Here is a 27,258-nt window from a genome sequence, read left to right on the forward strand (position 1 = left end):
AAGAAAGCAGGAAACGAAAGCAAATCTGGCTAACTATAATAATTGTTGACTCTAATTCAAGAGTATATGGATGTTCATTGGTTTAGTCTTTTAACTTTTTTCATATTTGAAATTTTTATAAGTAAAATATTAAAAGAAAAAAGATAACATCTGCTAAATCTAGCAGAAGAACCATGACCAAACATCATTATCAAAAGAAAAATTTGCTTTAAAGCCAAATCAACCTCTTCTGTCACCATTTCAACAACATTAGCTGTTCACCTTGAGAATGCTAACCCAGCTCACGCTGGCTCATAATTCTGTAACGCTAATGCAGTTGAAGACCAAGTTAGCAGGTGCATGGGCAATCTCACCAACTCAATTATAACTCCACATCTTTGAAAATACATGTTTTCATTCAAGAAACATTTACTGAGCACCTACTCTGGTTCCAGCACTCTGCTAGACAGTGAAAATACATAAATCAAAGACTTAGTTCCAGTCTCAGAGTTTAGTAATGAAGACAGAATAAGTCGCAATTACATCTCTTTAACTCTTCCTTTCCTTTCTGACTCCCGCCCCCTCCTTAGATTGTGTTTAATTTCTGGCTTGTTGGTTTCTGAGGACCTCAAAAAGTAGCTTAAGCAATTTGGACTCAAACATGGAACAATATGGATAAATGTTACAGACCTTTTGCTGAGCAAAGGGAGGCATATACAAAAGAGGGCATGCTATAGAATTTGATTTATAAAAACTCCAACATCTGCTAAAACAGAAAAATGATCATAAGATCATTTCCATGAAAGAGAAAGATCACAAGAGCAGCCAGGCGCGGTGGCTCACGCCTGTAATCCCAGCACTTTGGGAGGCTGAGGCAGATGGATCACGAGGTCAGGAGATCAAGACCATCCTGGCTAACACAGTGAAACCCCTTCTCTACTAAAAATACAAAAAATTAGCCAGGCGTGGTGGTGGGCGCCTGTAGTCCCAGCTACTTGGGAGTCTGAGGCAGGAGAATCGCTTGAACCCGGGAGGCAGAGGCTGCAGTGAGCCGAGATGGTGCCACTGCACTCCAGCCTGGCCACAGAGTGAGGCTGTCAAAAAAAAAAAAAAAAAAAAAAAAATCGCAGGAGTGGTTGTCTCTGGGGAAAAGGGAGCAGGAACAAACTAGAAAGGAATGCTGGGAAACTTCTTGGAATTAGATATGTTCCACATGGAGATAAGCTTGTGGGTTAAACTCTACAGCTGCTGAGCTCAGTGGCTCACTCCTGTAATCCCAGCACTTTGGGAGGCTGAGGCGGGCGGATCACCTGAGGTCAGGAGTTTGAAACCAGCCTGGCCAATATGGTGAAACCCCATCTCCACTAAAAAAAAAAGTTAGCTGGCCCCAGCGGTGGGTGTCTGTAATTCCAGCTACTCGGGAGGCTGAGACAGGGGAATTGCTTGAACCCAGGAGGCAGAGGTTGCAGTGAGCAGAGATCGCACCACTGCACTCCAGGCGACAGAGTGAAACTCTTGTGTTAAGGAAAAAAAAAAAAAAGAAACTCTCTACAGCTAAATGTTTACGTTTCGATGTGTATAAATATTATCTCTAAAAGTTGAAAATAAGTAACAGTAATAATCATAGGATTGGAGGTATAACTGAAACAACAGGAAGAGAGCATTGAAAATGTTGAATGGTGAGGACTCGGGTTCATTACACTATTAGTTATTTTGCATAAATTTAAATTATCTATAATAAAAAGTTTTAAAACCGGCCACCTTCAGTTGCAAGAAATAGGGAATGCTTCACAAATATTGAATACATACAAGTACATTTAAATGTATGAGCCTAGATCAAAGACGTAAAAAACAAGGGATCATCTTATTATAATGCTGATATAGGTCTTGCAGAATTGTCTGAGGATCTCTATCCCAAGCTCCAAGGAAGGTTGTACCGGGATGCACTCAAGTCAAACTCTATCCCTGCAGCATCGGATTTCACCTTCACTAAAATCAGCACTGGTCACTCTAAATAGATCACAAGAACAGTGATCTATTTAGTTACTGGAATGTGGGTATAGATTTTGATTAATAAATCTCTTGAAAATAAAAAGGTCTGTATCATTAAAGCCTTCCTTTCCAAGGTCTCACGTTTCCAGAAACAATGTGAGTTGTTATTTGGTTCTGTGCACTGTGCTGCATGTCACATGTAAAAACATAAACAATCTAGTATGATGTACTCCCTCAGGGGAGTTGCAAATTTGCAGGGAGGTGGGGGACAGTGGTGAGAAAAAGAGAGATATGCCGGTCGCGGTGGCTCAAGCCTGTAATCCCAGCACTTTGGGAGGCCGAGACGGGCGGATCACGAGGTCAGGAGATCGAGACCATCCTGGCTAACACGGTGAAACCCCATCTCTACTAAAAAATACAAAAAAAAACTAGCTGGGCGAGGTGGCGGGCGCCTGTAGTCCCAGCTACTCCGGAGGCTGAGGTAGGAGAATGGCGAAAACCTGGGAGGCGGAGCTTGCAGTGAGCTGAGATCCGGCCACTGCACTCCAGCCTGGGCGACAGACCGAGACTCTGTCTCAAAAAAAAAAAAAAGAGAAAGATATGTAGCCTACTAAAAATAGCACAAGGAGTGTGTTTATAAAATGTAATGAGTTACAGATGAACAATATGAGAACTCAAAGGAGGGAGTAGCTAATAAGCTGATACGGTAAGGAAGAACTTCTAAAATGACAAATAAATTGCATCCCTAGATGATGGATAAGAGTCACGGAGCCAAAAAAGGTTTGAAGGTATTCTAAACAGAAGAAACAGTCTGCAGAGGCACAGGTGTGTAAAAGCCATGGTAGTCTGATAGACTGCAAGGAATGTGTTGTTAAGTGACATGCTGGGGAAATTGAAGGCAACGTCTGGAAATCAGGAAGAGAGTAGGAGAACAGCGCAGGCCAGGAAGAGCATCATTATCACTTCCAAAAGGCGGGCCTCTTCTAGTAAGCAAGGGGATGTCAGTAACGGACTTTGTCAAAGCATGGAGGACAAAGTGAACTGTACTAAACTAAAATCCAGAAGACAGCACTGTATATTTCTTCACTTCATATTTAAATAAACGCATCCCATAATCCTATATATGAGTGATGTAACATCCAGCTATGTTCACCTTACAAAGCTGAAGAGTCTATTACAGTGGCATCTGCCCTTTCGCTTGCAAAATTATGAACTTTTGCAGGTGACTGAAAAGATTAGCCACTTCTTTTCGACTTGTGCTTGGGTACTTTATTTATAAAAAATGACTTCTATAAATTACGTTTTTTTCTATCATCTTACCTTACGTTGTATAGATCCCATTCTCACGGATTTCACATCCACAGACTGGTAAGTAAGCCATAGTCCCGTGTCCACATGTTGTATATAGCATACTGAGTCACCGTATTTTATTTCAGATGTTCCCATGCCGTCGACTTCTTTTCTCACTCCTACATCCAATTTTTCCTAAGGAGAGAGGGGGGAAAAAAGGTCAGTAAACATTTCAAAAATACTAGTGTATAGCAAAAGAATTTCGTCTTATTGTAAATATGTTCTTTAAAAAATTCAGCTCTCTGAAGTCCCCTGAAATAATGGCCAAATATTTTATTCTAACAGTTCAACCTTTAACATATGCTTGAATTATTCACATTGGTAGAACAGTATTTTGGCCATAATGTAAAATTTTTAAGTTTTATTATTTTGCATAATGGCCAACTCCAAACCAGAGATCTTAAAATTAGTAATTTAAGCTAAATAACCTTCCTGGGTTTTTGTGGCTTTTTTTTTTTTTTCTTTATCGGTGATAAAGAGCAAAGGTTTGGGGGACAGAGAGATTTAGTTTTGAGTTCAGCCTCTGCAACTCACTACCTCTAAGATGTTAGCAAGCTAATTAAACCTTTTAAGCCTCAGTTTTTGCATCCATAAATAAAGCTAATAAGGTACCTCTCCATGGGATCAAAAGAAAAATAAGATAATACATGCAGATTTCAGAATAGTGTCCTTGGGACAAACACTTGAAATTTTTTTGACAATTTTGACAATAATAATGGTGGCAATGATTGCTAATGAACCTGTTAATAAAAATGATTATTTATTTTGAACTAATCAAAGCTAAAATTCAGTTTCTACTACTGCAATTGCCAACTTGGACTACAGAGGTATTCGTCCTTAAAGGGCTACTGTGCCAAGCTTCCTCTCCTAGGAAGTAGCAATCCATCCTCTGACACCAACCAAATGTTTCTTTCACATCTCTGTTTATGTCAGCACTTCCTCCTCCAACATGCTCTCTTTCCATTTTTCCTCCCGTGCATAGCTGTGATCTTCAGGAACTCACTATGCCTTCAAGTCCCGTACAGTCCCTAAAGCAACAATGAAAAAGCCAAAGGTACTTCCTTTTTTTTTCTCTTTTTTTTGAGACGGAGTCTCACTCTGTCGCCCAGGCTGGAGTGCAGTGGTGCGATCTCGGCTCACTGCAAGCTCCGCCTCCCGCGTTCACGCCATTCTCCTGCCTCAGCCTCCCAGTAGCTGGGACTACAGGCGCCGCCATCTCGCCCGGCTAATTTTTGTATTTTTAGTAGAGACGGGGTTTCACCAGGTTAGCCAGGATGGTCTCGATCTCCTGACCTTGTGATCCGCCCGCCTCGGCCTCCCAAAGTGCTGGGATTACAGGCGTGAGCCACCACGCCCAGCCGGTACCTCCTTTCTTTAGTCTCTTATTCTTTTTTCTTCCTTGGTCTAACCTTCCTTGTTAATTTCTTTTACGTGTCTTCTATGTCTTTGGTCATATGACTTTTATTTATAATTATAGTTACACGAATGTTTTGAAGATTCAGTCAGAGTAAAATGTATGTCTGCTACACAAAAACGAACAATTTTAAAACAACCCCAATGTTTAACAGACTTTTCATGTCATTTGTATAATGTATTAATAATTAATGACCTGAAAATAATTATGAACACTCCATAAACAATTGAAAATTCAAATTAAAATGAGTTGAAATTTTTAACACAAAAGATCAAGGTCACCTAATATATAATTATCAATTAAGTTGATTCAATCATTATGCAAATAACTTGAAACACTATTCAAAGCATCTGTAATAAAACAGACAATAAAACCTTTCCAATTTCATTCTATCAACCTAGATAAACTACTAATCTGCTTATACCAACCCTGTCAATAGAAAAATTAAATTCTGGGAAAATAATAAAACACTGTAATTATCTCTTCAGAACAGAACAGTGAGCCTCTAACTTTTTTTTTTTTTTTTTTTTTTGGTCTTTTCTTCAAGCAAATTGGTTTGTGGCTAGATTATTTGTAGGTATATGGATTGTATATTAAGAAGTCACACAATTATTAATTGTGAAATTATGCTTTCTTTGTATTTTATTGATGTATTTCACATCCGTCTCTGGATTAGAAGATTTAATTGTGAAATTTCATGATGATTATGTTTTTTTGGTTTTTTTTTTTTTAGATGGAGTCTTGCTGTGTCACCCAGGCTGGAATGCAGTGGTGCAGTCTCGGCTCACTGTAATCTCTGCCTCCTGGTTTCAAGAAATTTTCCTGCCTCAGCCTCCTGAGTAGCTGGGACAACAGGCAACCACCACCACACCCGGCTAATTTTTGTATTTTTAGTAGGGACAGGATTTCACCATGTTGGTGAGGCTAGGCTTAAACTCCTGACCTCAGGTGATCCAACCACCTCGGCCTCCCAAAGTGCTGGGATTACATGTATGAGCCACCGCTCCCAGCAGATAACTGTTTTAAAAATTACTCTAACCCTTGAGTGAGGTAAAAAATGCTGAAGTTACATCAGAAAAAAATAAGTGAGATCACTTGCTGAATGAAAGACCAAAGGCCATCCATGTTCTTTCCTTCTTTATCTCCTGTCATTTTCTGTAGCTCAGGCTTAGGAGAAATTCAGATGAAAATAATCTAGATCCTTTGAATGACCATAAGCTGAAGTATAGCATGTACCACAAATGTGACATCTAGTAAAAGCATCCAACAGAATATTAGCCTGTGTTACTGGAAATAAAGTGCTCAGATTAGGCAAGTAATAATCTTACTAAAACTCTGTATTAGCTGTACCCTATCTCTATTAATGGCCTTAATTTTGGCATCACCTTTTAAATTTTATTTTTCTTTTGAGTTGTTCTATTTTGGAAAATGATGAAGAAATTCACTGGAGTGAATGCTCCTATAGAAACGATTATACAATTTGGAAAAAATACTTTTAAGAATCGACTTAAAGGCACGTGGGCCAAAAGCAGGAAGAAATTGAAAAGCAGATCTCTCTCAAAAGGCAAACAGCACCTTATGTGATTGGTAAGTGGCTGCCTTTTGCTTTGGGGCATGCAGTGTTCAATGTGTCTGCTACTCTGGCAGCAGAAATCTGCTGCTTTATTGGCTTGAGGTATCAGAGGATATGCTTCAGGGCTCACAAGCAACAGAATAATTAGATGTGCTAAATCCTGGACACAAAGTTACCTACAAAACCTTTGTAAAAAATTTTTCCAAATTCTGCTGACTATGTATGCTCTAGGAAAGCCCCGTATAATGGCAACAGATGGAAGCTGAAAGATTTGAGTAAAAATATAAGCAACTCCTCATGTAAAAGAGATAAAACTGAAGTTTCAATCCAATGAGGTTAACTGCCTGCAAAACCAAAATCACTCTTCAGAAAAAAACTTGAAGTTCAGAGCCTCTACTACATATCATTTCCAATATCCAATATGCTGTCAAAAATAAGCAGATATAAAGAAACTAGAAAATGTGAGCTCTAGTTTTTGTAAAAACAAAAACAACAAGAGTATAGGTAATACAAATCAATGCAAAGATGGCGCAGATCCTACAACTAGCAGACAAGGACTTTATAGCAACTATTATAAATATAAAATATGTTCAAAACTATAAAAGAAAACATATAATGAATAAATAGAGCTAAATTATACATCACAAAAAATAAATGAAATCGGAAAATGAAAAGAATAATTTAAATACAAAAATAACTGGGTCAGCTTAGCATCAGATTGGAATTGTATAAAAAAGAGTTAATGAAATTAAAAGTTAATCAACAGAAATTTTCCAATCTGTAGATCAGATTGCCATTAAAACACTCTAGTTTAAGTATTTTGCTATTAAATGGAAACTTCCCTCAAAATACTATATAAAATTTAATTCCTATACCTCCTACACTTAATCAAGAAAATGTCAAGATCTTCCTAATCTTAGCATTATCTTATAAGCATTATCTTATTCATTAAAACCTGTACATTTTTAACTTTTACAGTCTTCTATCCTGCAAGAATAATCTTGAGACTTTAAGAGCTATAAAAATACTCAAAGATAAAATAACTCTTTTCAGCACAGCCTAGAATTATTGCAAACACTGCTTTTTCAATCTAAGAGGTTTGTATGTATGTTTTCTCTTTTCATTCATGTACCCTCATAGCAGGTTGTACTTCCACTATCAGGGAAATGTTGGCACTTTGTTAAAACTGTTCCTTAATTGTCTTCTTTCCCCTTGACTATCACTCACCTTGTTGACAGCAGGAATCATATGTCTGATCCCTCCACCCTGACCCCACATAGTCTCAGGACCAGAACAGTGCCTGCAAATGTCAGATCCTTGATGAATTTCTGGAAATCCCTTCAGATTTCCCATAAAAACTGTGCTGACAAATTACTCCCATTATGAGCATTCAAATAATCCCATTCGTAAGTGCTTGGAACATCTAATTTTCAAATGAATATTAAAATAGATCCAGATGTAAAAAGATTGGTCTGAAAAGTATTAAGTGATATCTGGCACTGGATATACCAAACTGACTCATAATGAAGCCAAAACTATTTCTGAAGAACTGTGGCCTTATATATATAGATATACTAAGTGATATATGCATACTAGATATACAAAACTAAACTCAGTGAAAGACTAAAACTAGTCCTATAGAATTATTTCTTATAATACAGAGCATGCAGTTCAGAGGCATTCTTCTAGCATAGTTAAAAATCATCCTTATGTCTATCCAAATTACTCTGTCAGGTAACTAAAGAAAAACGGCCTTTATCCTTAGGTGATGTGGTTTTTATTGGTATTTTAATAGCCAGGTCTCTTTAAGACAAATAATGGTTAAAGTTAGAAAAGAATTAAAAAGTCCAAAGAATTTTTGTATGTGCTCCTTTGTGGTGCCACACTGCAGCACAGAATAGCTGGTCACTGTGAAAAGAGAGTCTAAAAATGTTACAAGGTAAGAGAAATGAGTGGTACTGACAGGCCAGGCTTAGCCCTTCCAGGACAGAAATGCCAAAAAAAAAAAAAAAAAAAAAAAAAATCACACATGATCCCTCAGCTTCTCAGGAGAAGCTACTCTGGTGAGTGAGTTTGTGGAAAGAAAGGATTTTTAAAGTTTCTCATGCTGAAGGGGTCTTTGGGGGGATTCCACAGCAGCAGTCACAGAGCTTAAGGTCACAGCGCCTACATAACAGCCCTCTAACACCCCATACGATACCCTCCCCTGGAGTGTGCTGGGACCAATGAATAGAACAGGATATCACTCCTGCAATGAGGTTATCTTAGATGGCGAAGGTCAAGGGATCTTGTAGATGTAATTAAGGTTCCTTATCAATTGACTTTGAGTAAATCAAATGAGAGATTTTCCAAGATGGATGTTACCAGATGAGCTCTTTCAAAGGGTTCAGGCTTTCCCTGAGCACATAAACTACAAACAGCTAGTTTCCATGGGGTTTTACCCTGTTCTTGGTCCTCTCTTCCTGGCCACCTGTGGACAACAGCATCAGCCCATGCCTAAGGATTCCAGCCTGATCATAATCATCCTTGCCAGAACACTTGCCCCTGCAGGTGGCAGGCTTACTTACCCAGCCCTCACAATCTCAGTCAGCAAACCTATATAATAAATGCCTTAATATATACACATCTCCACTGGTTCTGCATCTCTGGCTGAACCCTGATTGATTACTCGAATTCATCACAATGTGTCTGTATACGAGAATGGAGCTTTAGTATGTATTTCTATGTCATCTATTTTTTCCTGAGATAACCACTTGTTTTGTAACTTATATTAAATAAAATTAAACTATCAAATTATGATATATTAATCACAGAAGGCTTCAATGGGTTCATTCTCATGCTTACAGTCATTAAAAAGGACCAGCATACAACTATAACTGAATTTCTCTATCTTCTGTAAAACCATGATTGGCACTATTTTATCGGGTTATCAATGACCCTTGAGAAAAGACTACTGAAAAAATTTCTTTTGAATTTAATCCCAAGTAAATGCAAAATTCATTTCCATTGATAACTTTGTATAACTGTTTTGATAAGAAAAAAACATTACAAGTTCTTTATAAAATCTTTAATTTTCATACTAAAGAGGGTTTTACTCTTACTATGTAGGTGATTTTGGTCCTGCCACATATCTTACCTAAGCCTCAGTTTCCTCAACTGCATAATAAAGATAAAAAAACAGCATCTTAACTCCATAGAGTTGTGTTAGGATTAAATAAGGTAAAGCATGAAAGATGCTTAGCACATTGTTTGACACATAAGTTAGTCACCTCTACCTTTATTTTCAGTGTGTGACAGTGTACATTTTAAAACGTCTGAAACATATTCTGAATGAAAAATTAAAAAATCCAAATAAAAATAATATAGTAAAAACATCTTAAAAATGTTTTAGTCTGGCATTGTGGCACATGCCTGGGTAATCCCAACATTTTGGGAGGCCAAAGCAGGCAGATCGCTTGAGCTCAGGAGTTCAAGACCAGCCTGGGCAACATGGCAAAACTCCGTCTCTACTAAAACTACAAAAATTTGCTGGGTGTGATGGTGCACGCCTGTCGTCCCAGCTACCTGGGAGGCTGAGGTGGGGGAATTGCTTGAATGAGAGACTCTGTCTCAAAAAAAAAAAAAAAAAAAAAGTTGTATTGTATTTTTGACATTTGTTCCATAATTTTTGTAATCTTATTGACAGTCTTATTTGAAACTGCTATTCCATCATTTCCATAGCAAAAGACTTCTATCCATGGTACATAGGGAGGAAAAAAACAGAGGAAATCGCCTACAGAGAAATGTTTCAGTGGCATTTTAAGCTAAAAAAATGTTATCCTGTGGGTTGGGGATTGGATACACATACGATTGGCAAGACCTGCCTTATGATTAAAACGAACATCTCAACACACTTGAAAACAATGGTTAAAACTTCTAGGAATAGAGAAAGTGAAGAATGTTTCTAAGAAAATCTACATTCATCAAATAGCATTCTTCATTATGTAAAATATTTTCCTTAAAAGAAAACAGGCCGGGCGCGGTGGCTCAAGCCTGTAATCCCAGCACTTTGGGAGGCCGAGACGGGCGGATCACGAGGTCAGGAGATCAAGACCATCCTGGCTAACACGGTGAAACCCCGTCTCTACTAAAAAATACAAAAATCTAGCCGGGCGAGGTGGCGGGCGCCTGTAGTCCCAGCTACTCGGGAGGCTGAGGCAGGAGAATGGCGGGAACCCGGGAGGCGGAGCTTGCAGTGAGCTGAGATCCGGCCACTGCACTCCAGCCTGGGTGACAGAGCAAGACTCCGTCTCAAAAAAAAAAAAAAAAGAAAGAAAGAAAACAAAGTAGGATACATTGTAAACAATTTCCTATTTTATTCAGTTTTTTCCTTAATATACAGTGTTGTCAGCAATCGTTGATTCTCCCATCAAACCCTGTATCTGAGATTGACTGGTGAATGTTCACATTAGTGTCAAAGGCACCCCAATGACAGTTGAGGAAATGCCCCTTATGTCAACTAGCAACATGGCATTTTAAAGCCAGTCTCGCCTTTAAAATCTTAAGTTAAAATGATCTTAATGATTTATAAAATCTTCCAAATGTGCTTACACTTTCAATACGGTCTTACACAGCTAGGGTTAAGGGACTGCTCGTGTAAATGCAAGGGTTCCGAAGAAGTGATTTTCATTTCAGAATTTCAAAACCAAAACTCCTAAACCCAAATGAAAACTGAGATTTGCACCTGACCTAGAAATGTCTGATTTTCCATCAGTAATGAAAACTTGATTTGCAAGACAGTAATTATGTCAACTAGCAGTCACTCATTATTATTGCATACTCAAAGTATACCTCAGGTCTAAGATATGTTACATCATTTTTTTAAAAGTGTTTGCTTTTCACAATGTAAGTAGTTCGCTTCATGGGAAATATGGTAGGAGATGTATGTCTAAGATGTAAGGTATAAGATACATGTTACATCATTTTTTAATACGTGTTTCCCTTTTACAATGTGAGGACTCCTCTTCATGGGAAATATGGCAGAAGTATGTAAAAAGAGGGCAAGAATTTTCAACCTACCAGTGACACTGAGGGGGGAAATGTATCAAATATACCTTTCAGTGAATCCAATATGTATTTTAAAGAACAGAGACCATGACCAAATGTGGTAACTAGCAAAGGGATTAAGTGAATCTGTTGGGTTACTCTATTTTCTCCGAAATGTTACCAATGTAAAACAATATTAAAAATATATATATTTTCATCTTTAATCAAGGTCTCTTTTTTATTGTGTTTCAGTAGTTCTAAGTTCAATGCTGCTTTATTATATAATTGCAGAAAATACTTTTCAGCATGAATGGATTTTTATTTCATTGGGCTTCCAATTAAAACAAGATTCTATTATAAATATAATCAGCACTATTAATGACTCTAATTTTTCATGTCTGTATATGTGAGTGTAGTTTTAGATACGTATTTCTGTGCCATGTATTTTTTCCTGAGAGACCCATTTGTGTTTTGTAACTTATTTTAAATGAAACTAAACTATCAAATTATGTTAGTTCCACAGCCCTTTTTGCAGCTGGATTTTAACTACTTTTCTAGTATCAGAAGTATCTTCTATTTTAAAAACAATTTTCTACCAGTCAAAATTGGGTAAAATATTACACAAGAATCACACATTAATTTATTCTTTTCTCTAAGATACCACACACACACACACACACAGTCACCTAAACATTTCTAAACATTTTAATTAGCAGATGGTTTTAATAATTAAATTTATTTAAGTTATAGCTCTCCCCTAATAGAGTTATTGGTATTTACAAACTTCTGAAAATAAGGGATTTAAGAATTTAAAAATTTAAAACACAGTAGTAAAATATATAGTAAAAAGTGTACTGTGCATTCTAAAGGAAGTTATCCAAAAGCATTAATTTGCTTTGAGAAAATGATGCTGATAATGACAGTGATGACAGAAAAACAGATATAAGAAAAAGACGTCACTGCTCTACTTTTAACCAATGAAATAAGAATTTGAGTCACCAGCTCCGGACTACAGTCTTGGAAGTCAGGCATTGTTGTAAACAAAAGTCATTTTTTAAATTCCTAATTCGTAATATCCAGAGACAGTCCTAATTGGAAAGACACTAACCATGATTACAGAAAGTTCAAGTTAGGACACGAGCAGAATTTCAAAGAATTTGGAAGTGGGTATAAAAAATCTCCATCCCTTCCCTTCCCAGAGAAGACTGAGCCAGGAGAATCAAATCCCCCATACCACTTCGACTCACCAGATAATAAGAATTTTCTTTCCATTCCCAACTGAATATATTTATGCCCAGTCTTACAGTAGCTTTGCTGGTACATTCAGAAGTTCCCAATTGGAAATACATTGTTGTTATGATTCTGTTTCTGTCGCTACACAAGTTATGATTCTGAGCTCATTTCAAATATTATGAGATGCATATATATATTTAAGATATATTAAATGCCTTAAATAATCTCAAGCACATTCAAGATTAAACTGTACAAGGCATATTTTTTAAAAAAGTCTAAAGTCATTGCTCTGGGAGATACGGAATGAAGGGTAGGAAAGTTCAAATTCATCTGCTTTTAAAAGCCACATACATTCCGAGAATTAAAAAAAAAAAAAGGCCAATTGCTAAAATTTGCTTATTGTGGAATTTGTTTCACTCACTGGAATACTGTATCATTATAATTTGCTTTTAAAATGATAGGAGTTTTACAGTAAAAGAGGTTAACTTACTCATAGAATATAAAATAGAATACAACTGATTTTTCATCTATCAAAATTATCAGATTTTAAAATCATCTGCTGATGAGGTCGCACAGAAATGTAAAGTTTCATACCCTGCTGCTTAGCATAAATACTGGTGCGAAGTTCTGAAGCTACTTTGGCCACGTGCATTCACCCACTAGGGACGTTTAGCAATCCCCACTAAGTGTCAGGTACTGCACTATCCACGGTGAACAAAACAGATCCTGTTCTGCCCTCTGAGAGCCTCCAGTACCAAAGCTTTGAATCTCTTTTTTTTTTTTTTTTTTTTTTTTTGAGACGGAGTCGCACTCTGTCCCCCAGGCTGGAGTGCAGTGGCGCGATCTCGGGCTCATGCAAGCTCCGCCTCCCGGGTTTACGCCATTCTCCTGCCTCAGCCTCCCGAGTAGCTGGGACTACAGGCGCCGCCACCACGCCCGACTAATTTTCTTGTATTTTTAGTAGAAACGGGGTTTCACCGTGTTAGTCAGGATGCTCGCGATTTCTTGACCTCGTGATCCGCCCGCCTCGGCCTCCCAAAGTGCTGGGATGACAGGTGTGAGCCACCGCACCCGGCCAAAATGTTCATATTCTTAGACCAAATAGTACAACTTCCAAAAAAGAAGTAGTCAGCAATATATAGAAATATTCAGAGATAAAAATATTCAGCTTAAAAGTGAAAAATGGAAAATAAGCTAAATATTCAAATATAATAAAGTAACTGCATGAATTACGATAAATCTATATAATAAGATGTTGAATTATTGCCAAGTTCTATTAAAGAATATAGTAGTATATGTTATTAAATAAAAATTAGGCCCAAGATAGCATATAATTAACACTACTCATCATCAAAATATGTAATATTTGCTTACAACTCAAATACACACACAAGAGGTTGTTTCTGAGTGATGGATTGTGCATGAATTTACTTTTCTCCTTTCTCTATTGTTGTACTGCCTTTAAATTTTTCTGTAATGACTATGCATTAAATATATAATAGAAAAAGTCATTTTAAAAGAAATAATTGGAAGTTATTATCTCTACTTCATGGGAAAAACTTTATTATCTAATCTTCTAGTTATATTAAAATTAAAAATATACCGTGATTAAAAAAAATTTCTCCTGAAATCTCGCCTTCACTTTCACTGCCTCCAACCACGTGATCATATGAAATTACCGGCATGAATGAAGTGGCTGGAAGTATGGCAGCAAGTTATTAACCTGTACACTCGAGTGGCTCCCTGAACACCAGGCAGGAAAGTAGCTTCAGAGAAACCACATTGTTCACTTAAAGAAAAGTTGGGATCTTTGGCCTCTCTACCTCCGTGCAACCGGTGACGTTACACAATTGCCAAATTCCAGAAACAGAATCCCTGAGCAGAAATCACAGAAGGATCTGGAGAGTCAAAAGTCCTCAAATACGAGCCCTATTCTAACATGGAGAGAATATTAGGAGAGATATTCAGAGAAAAAGGATTCAAAAGCTATTGCTTTAGACAATCTGTCTCAAGAACATTCAAAAATATTCACAGCTTTTAAGTCACAATTTCCATTTCTAGGAATCCATCCTAAATAAATAAAAAATATGCACAGAACTTATGTCCCAGAATGTCAGTGCAATGGTTGTTTTTTCTTTCACTGATTTTGTTGTAAAATAAACATGACTATAGTAATAGCCAAAATAATCCAGAGATATATTTTTTAAGTTTAAGAAAAAATCTCTCTGCCTTCATATTCTCATACAGCTTTCATTTTGATCTTTCTAAAATACTCTAAGTTAAATGATTAGTGTATCTCCTTCCACAACTGCCATCAAATCATATACAAACACAACTATGAAGATTTATTTTTTAATTACAAAAATAAGATTTGCAATACCTATAATATTACAACAATAGATTACATTAAAATCTATCATAAGATTTGCAATACCTATATTACAATTTACAACTCAAACTGTTGAGTAAAACAATATTTTACTGAACAGTATTTTCAGGGATATTTTTCCAGATCAATATATTGTTATACATATCTCCAGATCAATATACATTATGTATATAACATTTTCAACATATATTGTTATGCATATAACATGTTATGGATATAACATATAAAACATATAATACATATGTCATATGTCATATAGATGTTATAGGTGTTATATATGAATGTTATGTATGTTATATACATAACAATATATATTGATCTGGAGATATATATAACAATATATTGATATATTGATCTGGAAAGATAGCCATGAAAAATACATCCAATAAAATATTGTTTTACTCAATGATATTTATAAGGATATCTTTCCAGATCAATATATTTTGACAGCTAATACCACTTAATATTATAGATATAGAATAATTTTTATTGCAAATTTGTGACTTTTCCATTTTTTGTCACGACAAAGAATGATGAAATTAACTTGCACATATATTTTTACCTACAAGTTTCACTTTATTTCTGTAAGACTGTACTCTCCCACCCCCAACCCCAGCTTAAAAACACATAGTTCAACGGATGAAAGGCTATATAAGAATATCTTTGAAGTATGTTATTATACTTTTTTCCCTTTTTGCATTTCCATTTCCACATGAATAACCTGCTTTGCCATGGGTATTCTTTTACCTCCAGGAGAATTAGGATTACTAGAGAAAGAATCAAATGAGAAAGATGTCCTGATGCTCTCCCTCCCCTCGCACCCCGCTACCAACAGGCCCTGGTGCGTGATGTTCCCCTCCCTGTGTCCATGTGTTCTCACTGTTCAACTCCCACTTATGAGTGAGAACATGCAGTGTTTGGTTTTCTGTTGTTGTGTTAGTTCGCTGAGGATGATGGCTTCCAGCTTCATCCGTGTCCCTGCAAAGGACATGATCTCATTTCTTTTTGTGGCTGCATAGTATTCCATGGTGTATATGTACTACATTTTCTTTATCCAGCCTATCATTGATGGGCATTTGGGTTTATTCCATGTCTTTGCTATTGTGAATAGTGCTGCAATAAACATGTGCACGTATATCTTTACAATAGACTGATTTATATTCCTTTGGGTATATACCCAGTAATGGGATTGCTAGGTCGAATTGTATTTCTGGTTCTAGATCCTTGAGGAATCGTCACACTGTCATCCACAATGGTTGAATTAATTTATATTCCCATCAACAATGTAAAAGCCTTCCTGTTGCTCCACAGGCTCACCAGCATCTGTCGTTTCTTGACTTTTTAATAATCACCATTCTGACTGATATGAGATGGTATCTCATTGTGGTTTTGATTTGCATTTCTCTAACGATCAGTGATGTCGAGCTTTTTTTCATGTTTCTTGGCCACATAAATATCTTCTGTTGAGAGTGTTCATATCCTTTGCCCACTTTTTATTGTTTTATGAATACTATCTTGTTTTATGAATACTACCTTGTTATGTAAATTTAACAACTGTTACAACTTCAGTGACTTGCACTCTTCAGTACCATGAAATATCCTTTTTTGTCTCCTGCAATGCTTTACTTTGCCTGAATTCTACCTCGTCTGATATTAAGATCAGATGACTTTTTTTTTTTTTTATGGCAGAGTCTCCCTCTGTTGCCCAGGCTGGAGTGCAGTGGCGCAATTTAGGCTCACTGCAACCTCCACCTCCCAGGGTCAGGCAATTCTCCTGCTTCAGCCTCCCAAGCAGCTGGGATTACAGGTGCATGCCAGCACGCCTAGCTAACTTTTGTATTTTTAGTAGAGACGGGGTTCACCATGTTGGCCAGGCTGATCTTAAACTCCTGACCTCCAGTGATCCACCTGCCTTGGTCTCCCAAAGTGTTGGGATTACAGGGATGAGCCACCGCACCCGGCCTGTTTGTATTTTCTTGGTATTCCACCAGCCATCTTTTTATTTCCAACCTTTCCAAATAAAGTTGTTTTAGATTTGCCTTGTAATGTCAGTATAATTTATACTGCATCCCCCAATATGAAATTATTTAATTTTAAATTGTGATACAGTCCATGTATATATATTGATAAGCAAATAGAGTGGGCCATATTTTAGGTTTTCACTGTGTAGCATTTTAGGTTTTCTGTTTTCGTACTTTTTTTAGAGCCATTCACTCTGTGGTCTAATTTTCCTCATTGTCTGTATGTCTGTGACAGTGTTTATGCATCTGACTCTTTAGTAACCCTTTACTTCTTTTTATTAGGCTGGATTATGCATGATGAAAAAGGTAGCATGTTCCTCTTTCTCTTACTAACTTTTCTCTCTTCCATCATCTTGTTTTAGTAAATGTTATTATATTTGAGTGTTTCCTTTTTGGCTGTTAAATATTTATGCTTCCATTACTTGAGTTTTCAGTCTTAAGAAGATCTTTGACTTCTGTTTCATAGAAGGCAATTGGAGCACCTACTGTACATTTCACTCTTCCTTTTTTTCCTCCAATTTTTGTTAGATGTATTCTGCCTGTTTATTTTATTTTTTACTTTTAGTTTTTCTATAGAGTCTTGGTCTCACTGTGTTGCCCAGGCTGGAATGCAGTGGGCATGATCATAGCTCACTGCAGCCACGAACTCCTGGGCTCAAGAGATCTTCCCACCACAGGCTCCCAGCTTTTAAAAACACTCAAGTTTGGCAAATCATTCCAATGTCTTCCATTGTGATGTACCAGTTCATGTTTTTCTACCTCTTCGAGATTTTATTTGGGTAAGTTATATTTTGCTAGGAGGGTACCAATTTCTCCTAGTTTTTCTAATTTATTGTCAAAAAGCTGAACGTCATTTTAATAGGTACCACCTTCTTTTTTTTTTTTTTTTGAGACGGAGTCTCACTCTGTCGCCCAGGCTGGAGTGCAGTGGCCGGATATCGGCTCACTGCAAGCTCCGCCTCCCGGGTTTACGCCATTCTCCTGCCTCAGCCTCCCGAGTAGCTGCGATTACAGGCGCCCGCCACCTCGCCCGGCTAGGTTTCTGTATTTTTTAGTAGAGACGGGGTTTCACCGTGTTAGCCAGGATGGTCTCGATCTCCTGACCTCGTGATCCGCCCGCCTCGGCCTCCCAAAGTGCTGGGATTACAGGCTTGAGCCACCGCGCCCGGCCTAGGTACCACTTTCTTTACTTGAAAAGGGTTTCTACCATCAAATAATTGGTTCTTCTTTAGTGGGCTGAATTTTTTTCTTTCTGGACAGAGGTGCTATCAGTAGATAAACTAGCAAATTCCCACCCCTCTCTGCTAGCTAGATTTAAGAAAGAAGCCCATGTCCCCATAATGGGATTAACTGTGCTTTCCAGTTACAGAGACAAGGAGCAATTCTGGCCTACCATGAGGTCCACTGAGCACCCCACTGTAGCAACCCTCTAAGAGCCCACAGAGCAAATATATAGGTACAGATGCTTTGTAAGGATAATGAGGTTTTACCAGCTGTGCCTCTCTATTCTCACAATGGAGAATAAAGACCTACCCTGACTGTCTTTCCTGGAGCTCTCCAGTTAACTCATAGATTCAGAGGCATCTTCTACCATTTGGTGTGTTGCAGAACAGGAGTTGAAAGAGAAAGGCATTGGGAATGTTCATTCAGGATACTGTCTTTTCAGAATTACTTCTGATCTCCCCACAACTTATTTTGGTTTGAGTTTTATTTATAATAATATATATGCATGAATATATGTATATATTATGTAACTATAGAAACAACCTAAATGTACCATAAAGTGTAATGATTACATAAAGAGTAATGATTGCATAAATCATGGTGTATACATACATACTGGGATAGTATACAGCTGTCAAAAATATAAAATATAAAAATACCTACTATACATCCTCATGAAAGCAGAACACAAAACTACAGTCATATTTTGTAATGTACAGTTGATTCTTGAAGGACATGAATTTGGACTGTGCAGGTCCACTTATACATGCATTTTCCTTCATCTCTGATATCTCTGAGACAACAAGACCAGCCCCTCTTCTTCTTCCTCCTCCTCCTCAGCCTACTCACCATGAAAACAAAGACCAATTTTGTTGAAGGTCCACTTCCACCTAAGGCATAGAAAATATATTTTATCTTCCTTATGGCTTTTTTTTTTTTTTTGAGACAGAGTCTCATTCTATCACCCAGAGTGGAGTGCAGTGGCATGATCTCAGCTAATTGCATCCTCTGCCTCACAAGTTCAAGCGATTTTTCTGCTTCAGCCTCCCGAGTAGCTGGGACTACAGGCACATGCCACCACGCCTGGCTGATTTTTGCATTTTTAGTAGAGACGACGTTTCACCATGTTGGTCAGATTCACCTGCCTCAGCCTCCCAAAGTGCTGGGATTACAGGCGTGAGCCACCGCGCCCAACCTTCCTTATAGTTTTCTTAATAATATTTTATTTCTTTTCTTTATTGTAAGAATACAGTTTGTAATATATACAACACTAAAAATATGTGTTAATCAACGATGTTATCAGTAAGGTTTCCAGTCAACAATAGGCTATTGGTAGTTAAGTTTTTGGAGAGTCAAAATGTAGATTTCAATTGCATGGGGGAGGGGTATTGGTGATCCCTAATCCCCACGTTGCAAGGTTGTGTGCATTTATATAGTAAAAGAAAACGATTAGGAAGGAAATTCATCTAAATGTTGATATTCTGCATAATTAGGTAGTTCTTACTCCTACTTTTTTTTCTATTTTCTAAACTTTCTAAGACAAACATGTACTGCTTTCAAAATCAGAAGAAATGAAATATGATTAAAGCACTAAAAAACTTTTAAGTAGCTGTAAATAACTACTTTTAATTTTGTTTTTTACAATTATCACTCTAAATGATAAATATGTTTTCTTATATGTTAGATATTATTTATATGAAATACATTATTAAGAGTATAGTGAAATAGTTTATTTTCATAATTAGGAAAATTAATGTTCTCTATTTTCTGTACTCACTGGAGCAATCCAGGCCATAGACCTCATGTAGAAATAAAGTAGTCAGTGGCCGCTGGTGACAACTGCAAATATAAGCTCTGTGGGACACCTTCAAAGTTCAATAAATATTTGTGTTTATGCTGCCAATCCTATGCTGTGACAGGACACCATAATAAGATTAATAAAATGGAATTTATTAAGCACACAGAAAATTGGGCTTTTAGGGTAAATGTTTTACCTAAACAGGAAATAATCATTTATTAAGGCTTGTAAAATATTTAGAAGATTTTACCTAACATATAGATCTCTAGAGAGAGGCAAAGTAAAAATTTAAACCTAATCCAATATTGAAAAAGCATTGTAGTGCATGTATTATAGTTCTACTAAGCCAAATCATGACCTTGTTTTGAATGTATTATACATGTTACTTAACATCTTTTCCTGATCTAATAACACTGCTATCAAAAATCCAACTTGAATTGAGCCAGCATACAAAATATGGGGAAGGGTGATTGAATCCTAAGAATTTCCTAGTAGTGAAAGAACAAAATAATATGTTTTTTTTTAATGAGCCCTGAATAACACTGTGAAGATGCCTATACCAAGGAGTATGTACTAATCGCAGAAATACAAAGTCAGATCTTTATCTATTTAAAGGAACAAAGTTTTGCCTTTCTAAGATGAAAGCTAGTTAGTAGCTTAATATTGTTCCAATCATCTTTCCCAAGTTTCACAACCTTCATTACATTATGAACAGAAATATGCAATTGATATGGTTTGACTCTGTGTCCCCACCCAAATCTCATCTCAATTTGTAATCCTCACATGTTGAGGGAAAGAGGTGATTGGGTCATGGGGGGAGTTTCCCCCATGCTGTTCTCCTAAGTTCTCACGAGATCTTATGTTTTTTTTAAGTGTTTGATGCTTCCCCCTTCACACTCACTCTCTTGCTCTCTCGCCTGCCACCATGTAAGATTTGCCTGCTTCCCCTTCTGTCATGATTGTAAGTTTCCTGAGGCCTTCCCAGCCACACAGAAGTGTAAGTCAATTAAACTCCTTTTCATTATAGATCACCCAGTCTCAGGTATTTCTTTATAGCAGTGTGAAAATGGACTAATATAGCAATTATCATAAAAATGATTCAGTAGGGATAAGGATAAAGGTCTGCATATAAGAATGGATGTATAAATGTATCTTTGAGACACAGATTCCAGTGTGCTTTATCCTCATACTGTAACCCAAAAACATCATAATATCTGTGGTCACTGTATGCTGTCAATGCTTAAGAAAACAGTTAGGAGCTGGATGGATGTGTTTTAAGAACCATAAACCACATGAAACATTTTTCCTTTGATGATGTATAATAGGTATTTTTGTATTTTTGACAGCTTCATACTATTCCAACATGTATGTATACAGTATGATTTATGCAATCATTAGCCTTTACGTAATCATTACCCGTTAGTGTACATTTAGGTTGTTTCTATAGGCAGGTTTTAATGGTTAAGAAAATTGGTTTTACTGGAGAGGAATGGATGGAAGAGAAACTGGGAATTTAGAAATACACATATGACATACTTACATCATTTCTTTTCTCATTTCTTTTCTCATTTCTAACATCAAAGGAAACATGACAGGGTAACATGTATAGGAAACCCAAAGTGTTTTCTGTCTCACCTTGGAAGACCGGAAGGTAAATGCTGTTGATTTTACATCAGCTTTCTCTTTGTCCATGAGTAGAAGGTTTTTGTCTTCCATGAGACTCAAGTATTTTCCTGTTGTGACATGGCGTAGTCGGAATGGCTGGCCCCATCTTATGTGGCTTCCACTCCACCTAATGAAAACAGTTAGGATTTGATCCAACAGCACCCACAATCACAGAAGGAGCAGCTATTGAAACATGTCAGACAGTGAACAGTCATATATATTGTCTTACTTAATGTTCTCAAAAAACTTAGGATGTTAGTGATATTAATTTCATTTCACAAATAACAAAAAGGCTCTTCAGAATGATTAAGTAATATACAAAGTCATAAACCTTATAGTAAGAAGAAGTTAAATTTAACTCAAGGTGTTCTGACTTTAAATACCATACTATCCACACAGCACCCTATTCTATGCAGAGACAACTAAGAACTTGTGCTCCAAGTCAACCTCTAATATAGTTAGTCAAGCTCTAGTGCAGATAATGCAGGAAGTATAACTTCAAATAATATTTCAGCATTTACTAGCTAAAAACTGTTGTATTTGCACAGACTTGAAAAATAGTATTGTGGTCAATGTCTAAGTGTGATTAAATATAGTTAGACTATATTTACTTGACAAAATAAATGTACTCTTACACTTTACATTTCAATATTGTGGAATAATTACATTATTAGAGTCCAATGAACAAAAAAGATAAACCAAGAAAATGAACATTCTAAAAAAGTCAGAAAAAAATGTAATAAACAGAAAATATAGAATGTTTCAGTAAAAAGATAAGTGATGATCATTAAAAATTTGCTTTAAAGGATACTGAATGTTCTTAATGCACAGAAATGATAAATGTTTGAGATGATGGATATGCTAATTACTCTGATCTGATCAGTATACATTACCTGTATTAAAACATCACTTTCTACCCCATAAGTATGTACAATTATCATTTGTCTATTAAAATTAAATAAAATGACTTTCAGGTAGGATAAAATAGAAAAATCAAAACACAAGCTGTTCTTGCTTTGCACATTACCTTGTTAACTGAAGGTTGTGCATTTAGGAGCTTTAACCATGCTAAGGTGCAGAGTGATGGCACAGTTCTATTGTACATGACTTTCCCTTAACACCGTACCATGCAAAATGAGGACAGCCCATATATATCATTGACAAGAGACAAGCTTAAGATCAAAGCATGCAAGAAAACTAAAAACAAGTGAGTAGAAAAGATTCAACAAGCAAATAAACATAAAAAGGAAATGGCAAATTACACATAAGACAATTTCCAGTTCAAGGTCAAAAAGCACAAACTGTATACAGCCAGATATTTTATGAAGAAAAAGTGTATACTCTAAAAATAATGCATGTTGTAAAGCTTCATATGTCAACAACAAGCAGAAAATGAAATGTAAGGATAACTTTTTAAAAGACAGCTTACAGTGGATGATTTTGTCAAAATACAATGAGTCAAAAAAAAAGTAAATATATGGAGAGTTTCAATATAATCTTATTACTTAATAAACTTGGGTTTATATAGACTCATTAAAAATGTTTGTGTTCTACAAATTGAGAATACTTGTTTCAAAGCTAGCAATCTTTTAGTAAATTATAAATCAATTTAATGTTGTTTTCCTAACCCAGATTTCTGACTTGAGATATTAGCATAGAAAATTAGCAGTAGAATGTTATAACAAGTTCATTTTCACATGAATTTGTTTATAAGGACAATAATTTGGAAAGTCCCCCAACTAAGTTAATAACCATGTACTAATAAAACCAGATAACACAGTATTGTCTTAAAATGAAGTTAAAGTTTGTTACCAATAATAGCATATTAAAGTATTTCTATTTTGGAAATAAACAAGCTTCTAAAAATCCTCCTCTTATAAAATTAAGTGTATTGGTTGCAAATACTATGAAAACCACTATTATGATTATTATTATTATTAAGACGGATTCTCGCTCTGTCACCCAAGCTGAAGTACAGTGGTGCGATCTTGGCTCACTGTAACCTCTGCCTCCGCCTGCCGGGTTTAAGCGATTCTGTAGTCTCGGCCTCCTGAGTAGCCAGGACGATAGGCGCATGCCACCATGCCCTATATTTTTGTATTTTCAGTAGAGATGGGGTTTCACCATGTTAGCCAGGATGGTCTTGTTCTCCTGACCTCATGATCAGCCCCCTTCAGCCTCCCAAAGTGATGGGATTACAGGCATGAGCCACCCTGTGCCCAGCCAAAATTATTTTTAATATTTGTTTCCATTATTTGAAAAACAATGAAATATTTGGAAAATATTAATTTTGGAAATAATGAATAACTTCCAAATAATATTTCATCTTAATCATCAGAGAACACACCTTCATTTTCAAAATAGCTCAAAATTTTGATCAGCTATATAGTATTTACTAGTGCATCTGGAAGATGTTCTGAGCTCAGTTCTATTCAATAGAACTCATATGTACCAGTGCTCCTTTCAAGTCTCTAAGAGGATTCTGGTAGAAACGGAACGAATGTGGCCAGTTTTTGGCAAAACCACTGCAAAGTCTAAGCACAATAGCACATTTGCTTTCCCATCCAGCCACTCAAACTAGCCTGGTCTCACATGCCCAGACCTCCACCTCCTCCCAAATGAGAGGGCAAACCCAAAAGTATCAAGAAACAAGAAAATCGTATGTAGGAAAAACTAAAATTGGCAATAGTAATGGAGTTTTATAAAGCAATTTCCTATGGTAACATCAAAAACTGTGCCCTACGTATTATTGATATTTACTCAAAATTACCTCAAAGCAAATTGGGGAATAGTGAGTACTTCTTTATGATATGTCACCCTTTAATTTTGTTTATTTGTAACATAAAAAATAGAACTTGAACTATATGTAATTCATAGTTTTTATTTCAATGATTATTCCTATTACAGGAACCAATATATATCTCACTTACAATATCCCTATAATTTTGCCTTGGAGTACAATATAGGAGAGCATTTTCTATTCAATTTAACTCCCTACATCAAAACCATTTATTAAAAAGGCTATGATACTGAAAAACTTCTGACAATAATTTTATTTGTGTATGCAGTATAAAATATATAATGAATGGACCACATCAACTACAACAAATATATAGTTTAGGATCTCATTGGAGAAAAGAGAAGACCGAGTATCCCAAATATTGAATATAAACATTGACATTAGGCAATATAATTGTATCATAAACAAAGTCAGGATCTTCACTATAAATTCCTAAATATAAAGCAAAAGTAGTAATTATGTGGCCATTGCATATAAGACACGTAAACTTCCTAGAATGAAAGGGATTTAATTTAAAAAAATAAAAGCCCCTAAACTGAATGTAGCTCCATTTACATATCTACAATAAAGCCAAAGTAGGTTAAAGAGTCAGTGTAATGTGAAAAACTTCTTAAAATAATTATATTCTATACATATGAATCTCCTACTTTCCTAGTGCTAGACAGGAAGGTGAAATTTAATCAAGGGTCACAGAGAAGAGCAAAACATCTCTCTTTAAGCTGCTAAATGGTTGAAAAACTGTGTGCTCTGCCTTCTCTGTGGTGTTCCCCTCAGTGACATCTGGACTCCGAGAAGCAATTAGCATCCCCTTTCCCCTGTGACTGACCATAAGATCATGTCCTTTCTTTATATTGATCATCCATAATCAAAGTGAAAATAAACTCCAAACTTCTATTTTAAAATACAAACATAAGCAACAGTAGAGAGACAGGATCAAGCCTACTTAATGCAGAAGTTTGCAGAATAATCTAGATTTATGTAGTCACAGCTCATCAATAATATTGATAACAATAAAAACAAAGTCCTGTCAGGTTTTCAGAAGCTCTTGTGCTATTTTTTAACCAAAAATAAGATAGATTTAGGGTCTCTCTCTACAAAAAAGACAAATATTTCTTTAAGCTCTCAATCATGAAGTATAGGCATGTCTCTAAATTTTGAAAACACACCTTCTATCTGTTTTATAAGGGTGACACAACCTCTCTAAACTGCACTTATAGTGACAATTTAATTATATATATAATTAGTAATTATTTATACAATTAATTAGTATAAATGATTCTGTGATCTTTCATTTTTATAATACACAAAGTAAAAAATATGAGTAATACTTAAAATCCCTTTCCTTAAATAATCTGAATAATTACAAAACATATAAAAGCTATGAGTTTTCCTTTGTTTGCCTTAGAAGTCTGTCTCTTCTTTTCTCATTATGATATGCATTTCTAATAAAAATTTTCTTTTGAGTATTTACCAAAAGTTTTAATATTTAGGCAGATTTGATCAATTGTGCCTCTATATAAAAGAAATTTAATATTATCAATTAGTTATTAATGACAATATAGAATAACTTTTTAAAGTTATAGACTTACTAACATAAGAAATATAAGAAATTAATTTATATGAATATTTTTGTTGCACAGGAGTAGGATGTAGTAAAAAGGAAAAACTGAATAATATTTATTTTTATTGTTAAAGAGGAACATTTTCAATAAACAAAGGTATTAAACCACAGCATTACTTACAGTCAACTGGATACTTTGAAAAGGGTGATGTAACCATTTTATTTTAAAGTATCAGTATTTACAATACACTGGAAGTTATATTCTTTTTTTTTTTTTTTTTTTGAGACGGAGTCTCGCTTAGTCGCCCAGGCTGGAGTGCAGTGGTGCAATCTCGGCTCACTGCAAGCTCCGCCTCCCGGGTCCACGCCATTCTCCTGCCTCAGCCTCCCGAGTAGCTGGGACTACAGGCACCTGCCACCATGCCCAGCTAATGTTTTGTAGTTTTAGTAGAGACAGGGTTTCACCGCGTTAGCCAGGATGGTCTCGATCTCCTGACATAGTGATCCACCGGCCTTGGCCTCCCAAAGTGCTGGGATTACAGGCGTGAAGTCACCGTGCCCTGCCCACTGGAAGTTATATTCTATGCATCTAAACTGATAAAGGATTTCTATGTCAACCTCACAATGTTCAAGAATGTACAGAAAATACATTTTGAAAATAATTTTTCAAAATTATTGTATGGGTCACATAAGCAAAAACAACTGAAGGCTACTAAACTATTCTCATCACCATTAGACAGGCAATAATCTCAAAATAAAATGTCTATAAAGATAGTTAGAACAGGCTGAGAGTGGTGGCTCACACCTGTAATCCCAGTACTTTGGGAGGCTGAGGCAGGCGGATCATGAGGTCAGGAGATTGAGACCATCCTGGCTAACACGGTGAAACCCCGTCTCTACCAAAAATGCAAAAAATTATAGCCGGGCATGGTGGCGGGCACCTGTAATCCCAGCTACTCGGGAGGCTGAGGCAGGGGAATGGTGTGAACTTGGGAGGCAGAGCGTGCAGTGAGCCAAGATTGCACCACTGCACTCCAGCCTGGCGACAGAGCAAGACTCCATCTCAAAAAAAAAAAAAAAAAGAGAGACAGTTATACTAGAGTAAGATAGCCCTCATTCCCAGCCATAGAGTCTCTTATCCTAAATCAATAATGTCTTTAAAGCCCAATACAAATCAATTACCATCCTAAATCAATAAAGTATTTAAAACCCAATATACTAGGAAACAAATACA

At 36.3% G+C, this 27,258-nt stretch overlaps 1 protein-coding gene across 8 annotated transcripts in view; it reads right to left on the reverse strand.

Moving 5' to 3' along the window:
- RYR2 (ryanodine receptor 2) overlaps positions 1-27,258 on the reverse strand; it is an 805,689-nt gene that overhangs the window by 391,401 nt on the left and 387,030 nt on the right. For all 8 annotated transcript variants that reach the window (XM_033200167.1, XM_033200166.1, XM_033200162.1 and 5 more), the window contains exons 12-13: positions 21,634-21,790; positions 3,292-3,456 (exon numbers count right to left, since the gene is read on the reverse strand). In XM_033200167.1, coding sequence (XP_033056058.1) covers positions 3,292-3,456; positions 21,634-21,790 — 322 coding nt within the window. The remainder of the gene's footprint in view (positions 1-3,291; positions 3,457-21,633; positions 21,791-27,258) is intronic.

The sequence above is a fragment of the Trachypithecus francoisi genome, unplaced genomic scaffold (genome assembly GCF_009764315.1).
Source record: "Trachypithecus francoisi isolate TF-2019V2 unplaced genomic scaffold, Tfra_2.0 Lachesis_group5, whole genome shotgun sequence".
Lineage (NCBI taxonomy): Eukaryota > Metazoa > Chordata > Mammalia > Primates > Cercopithecidae > Trachypithecus > Trachypithecus francoisi.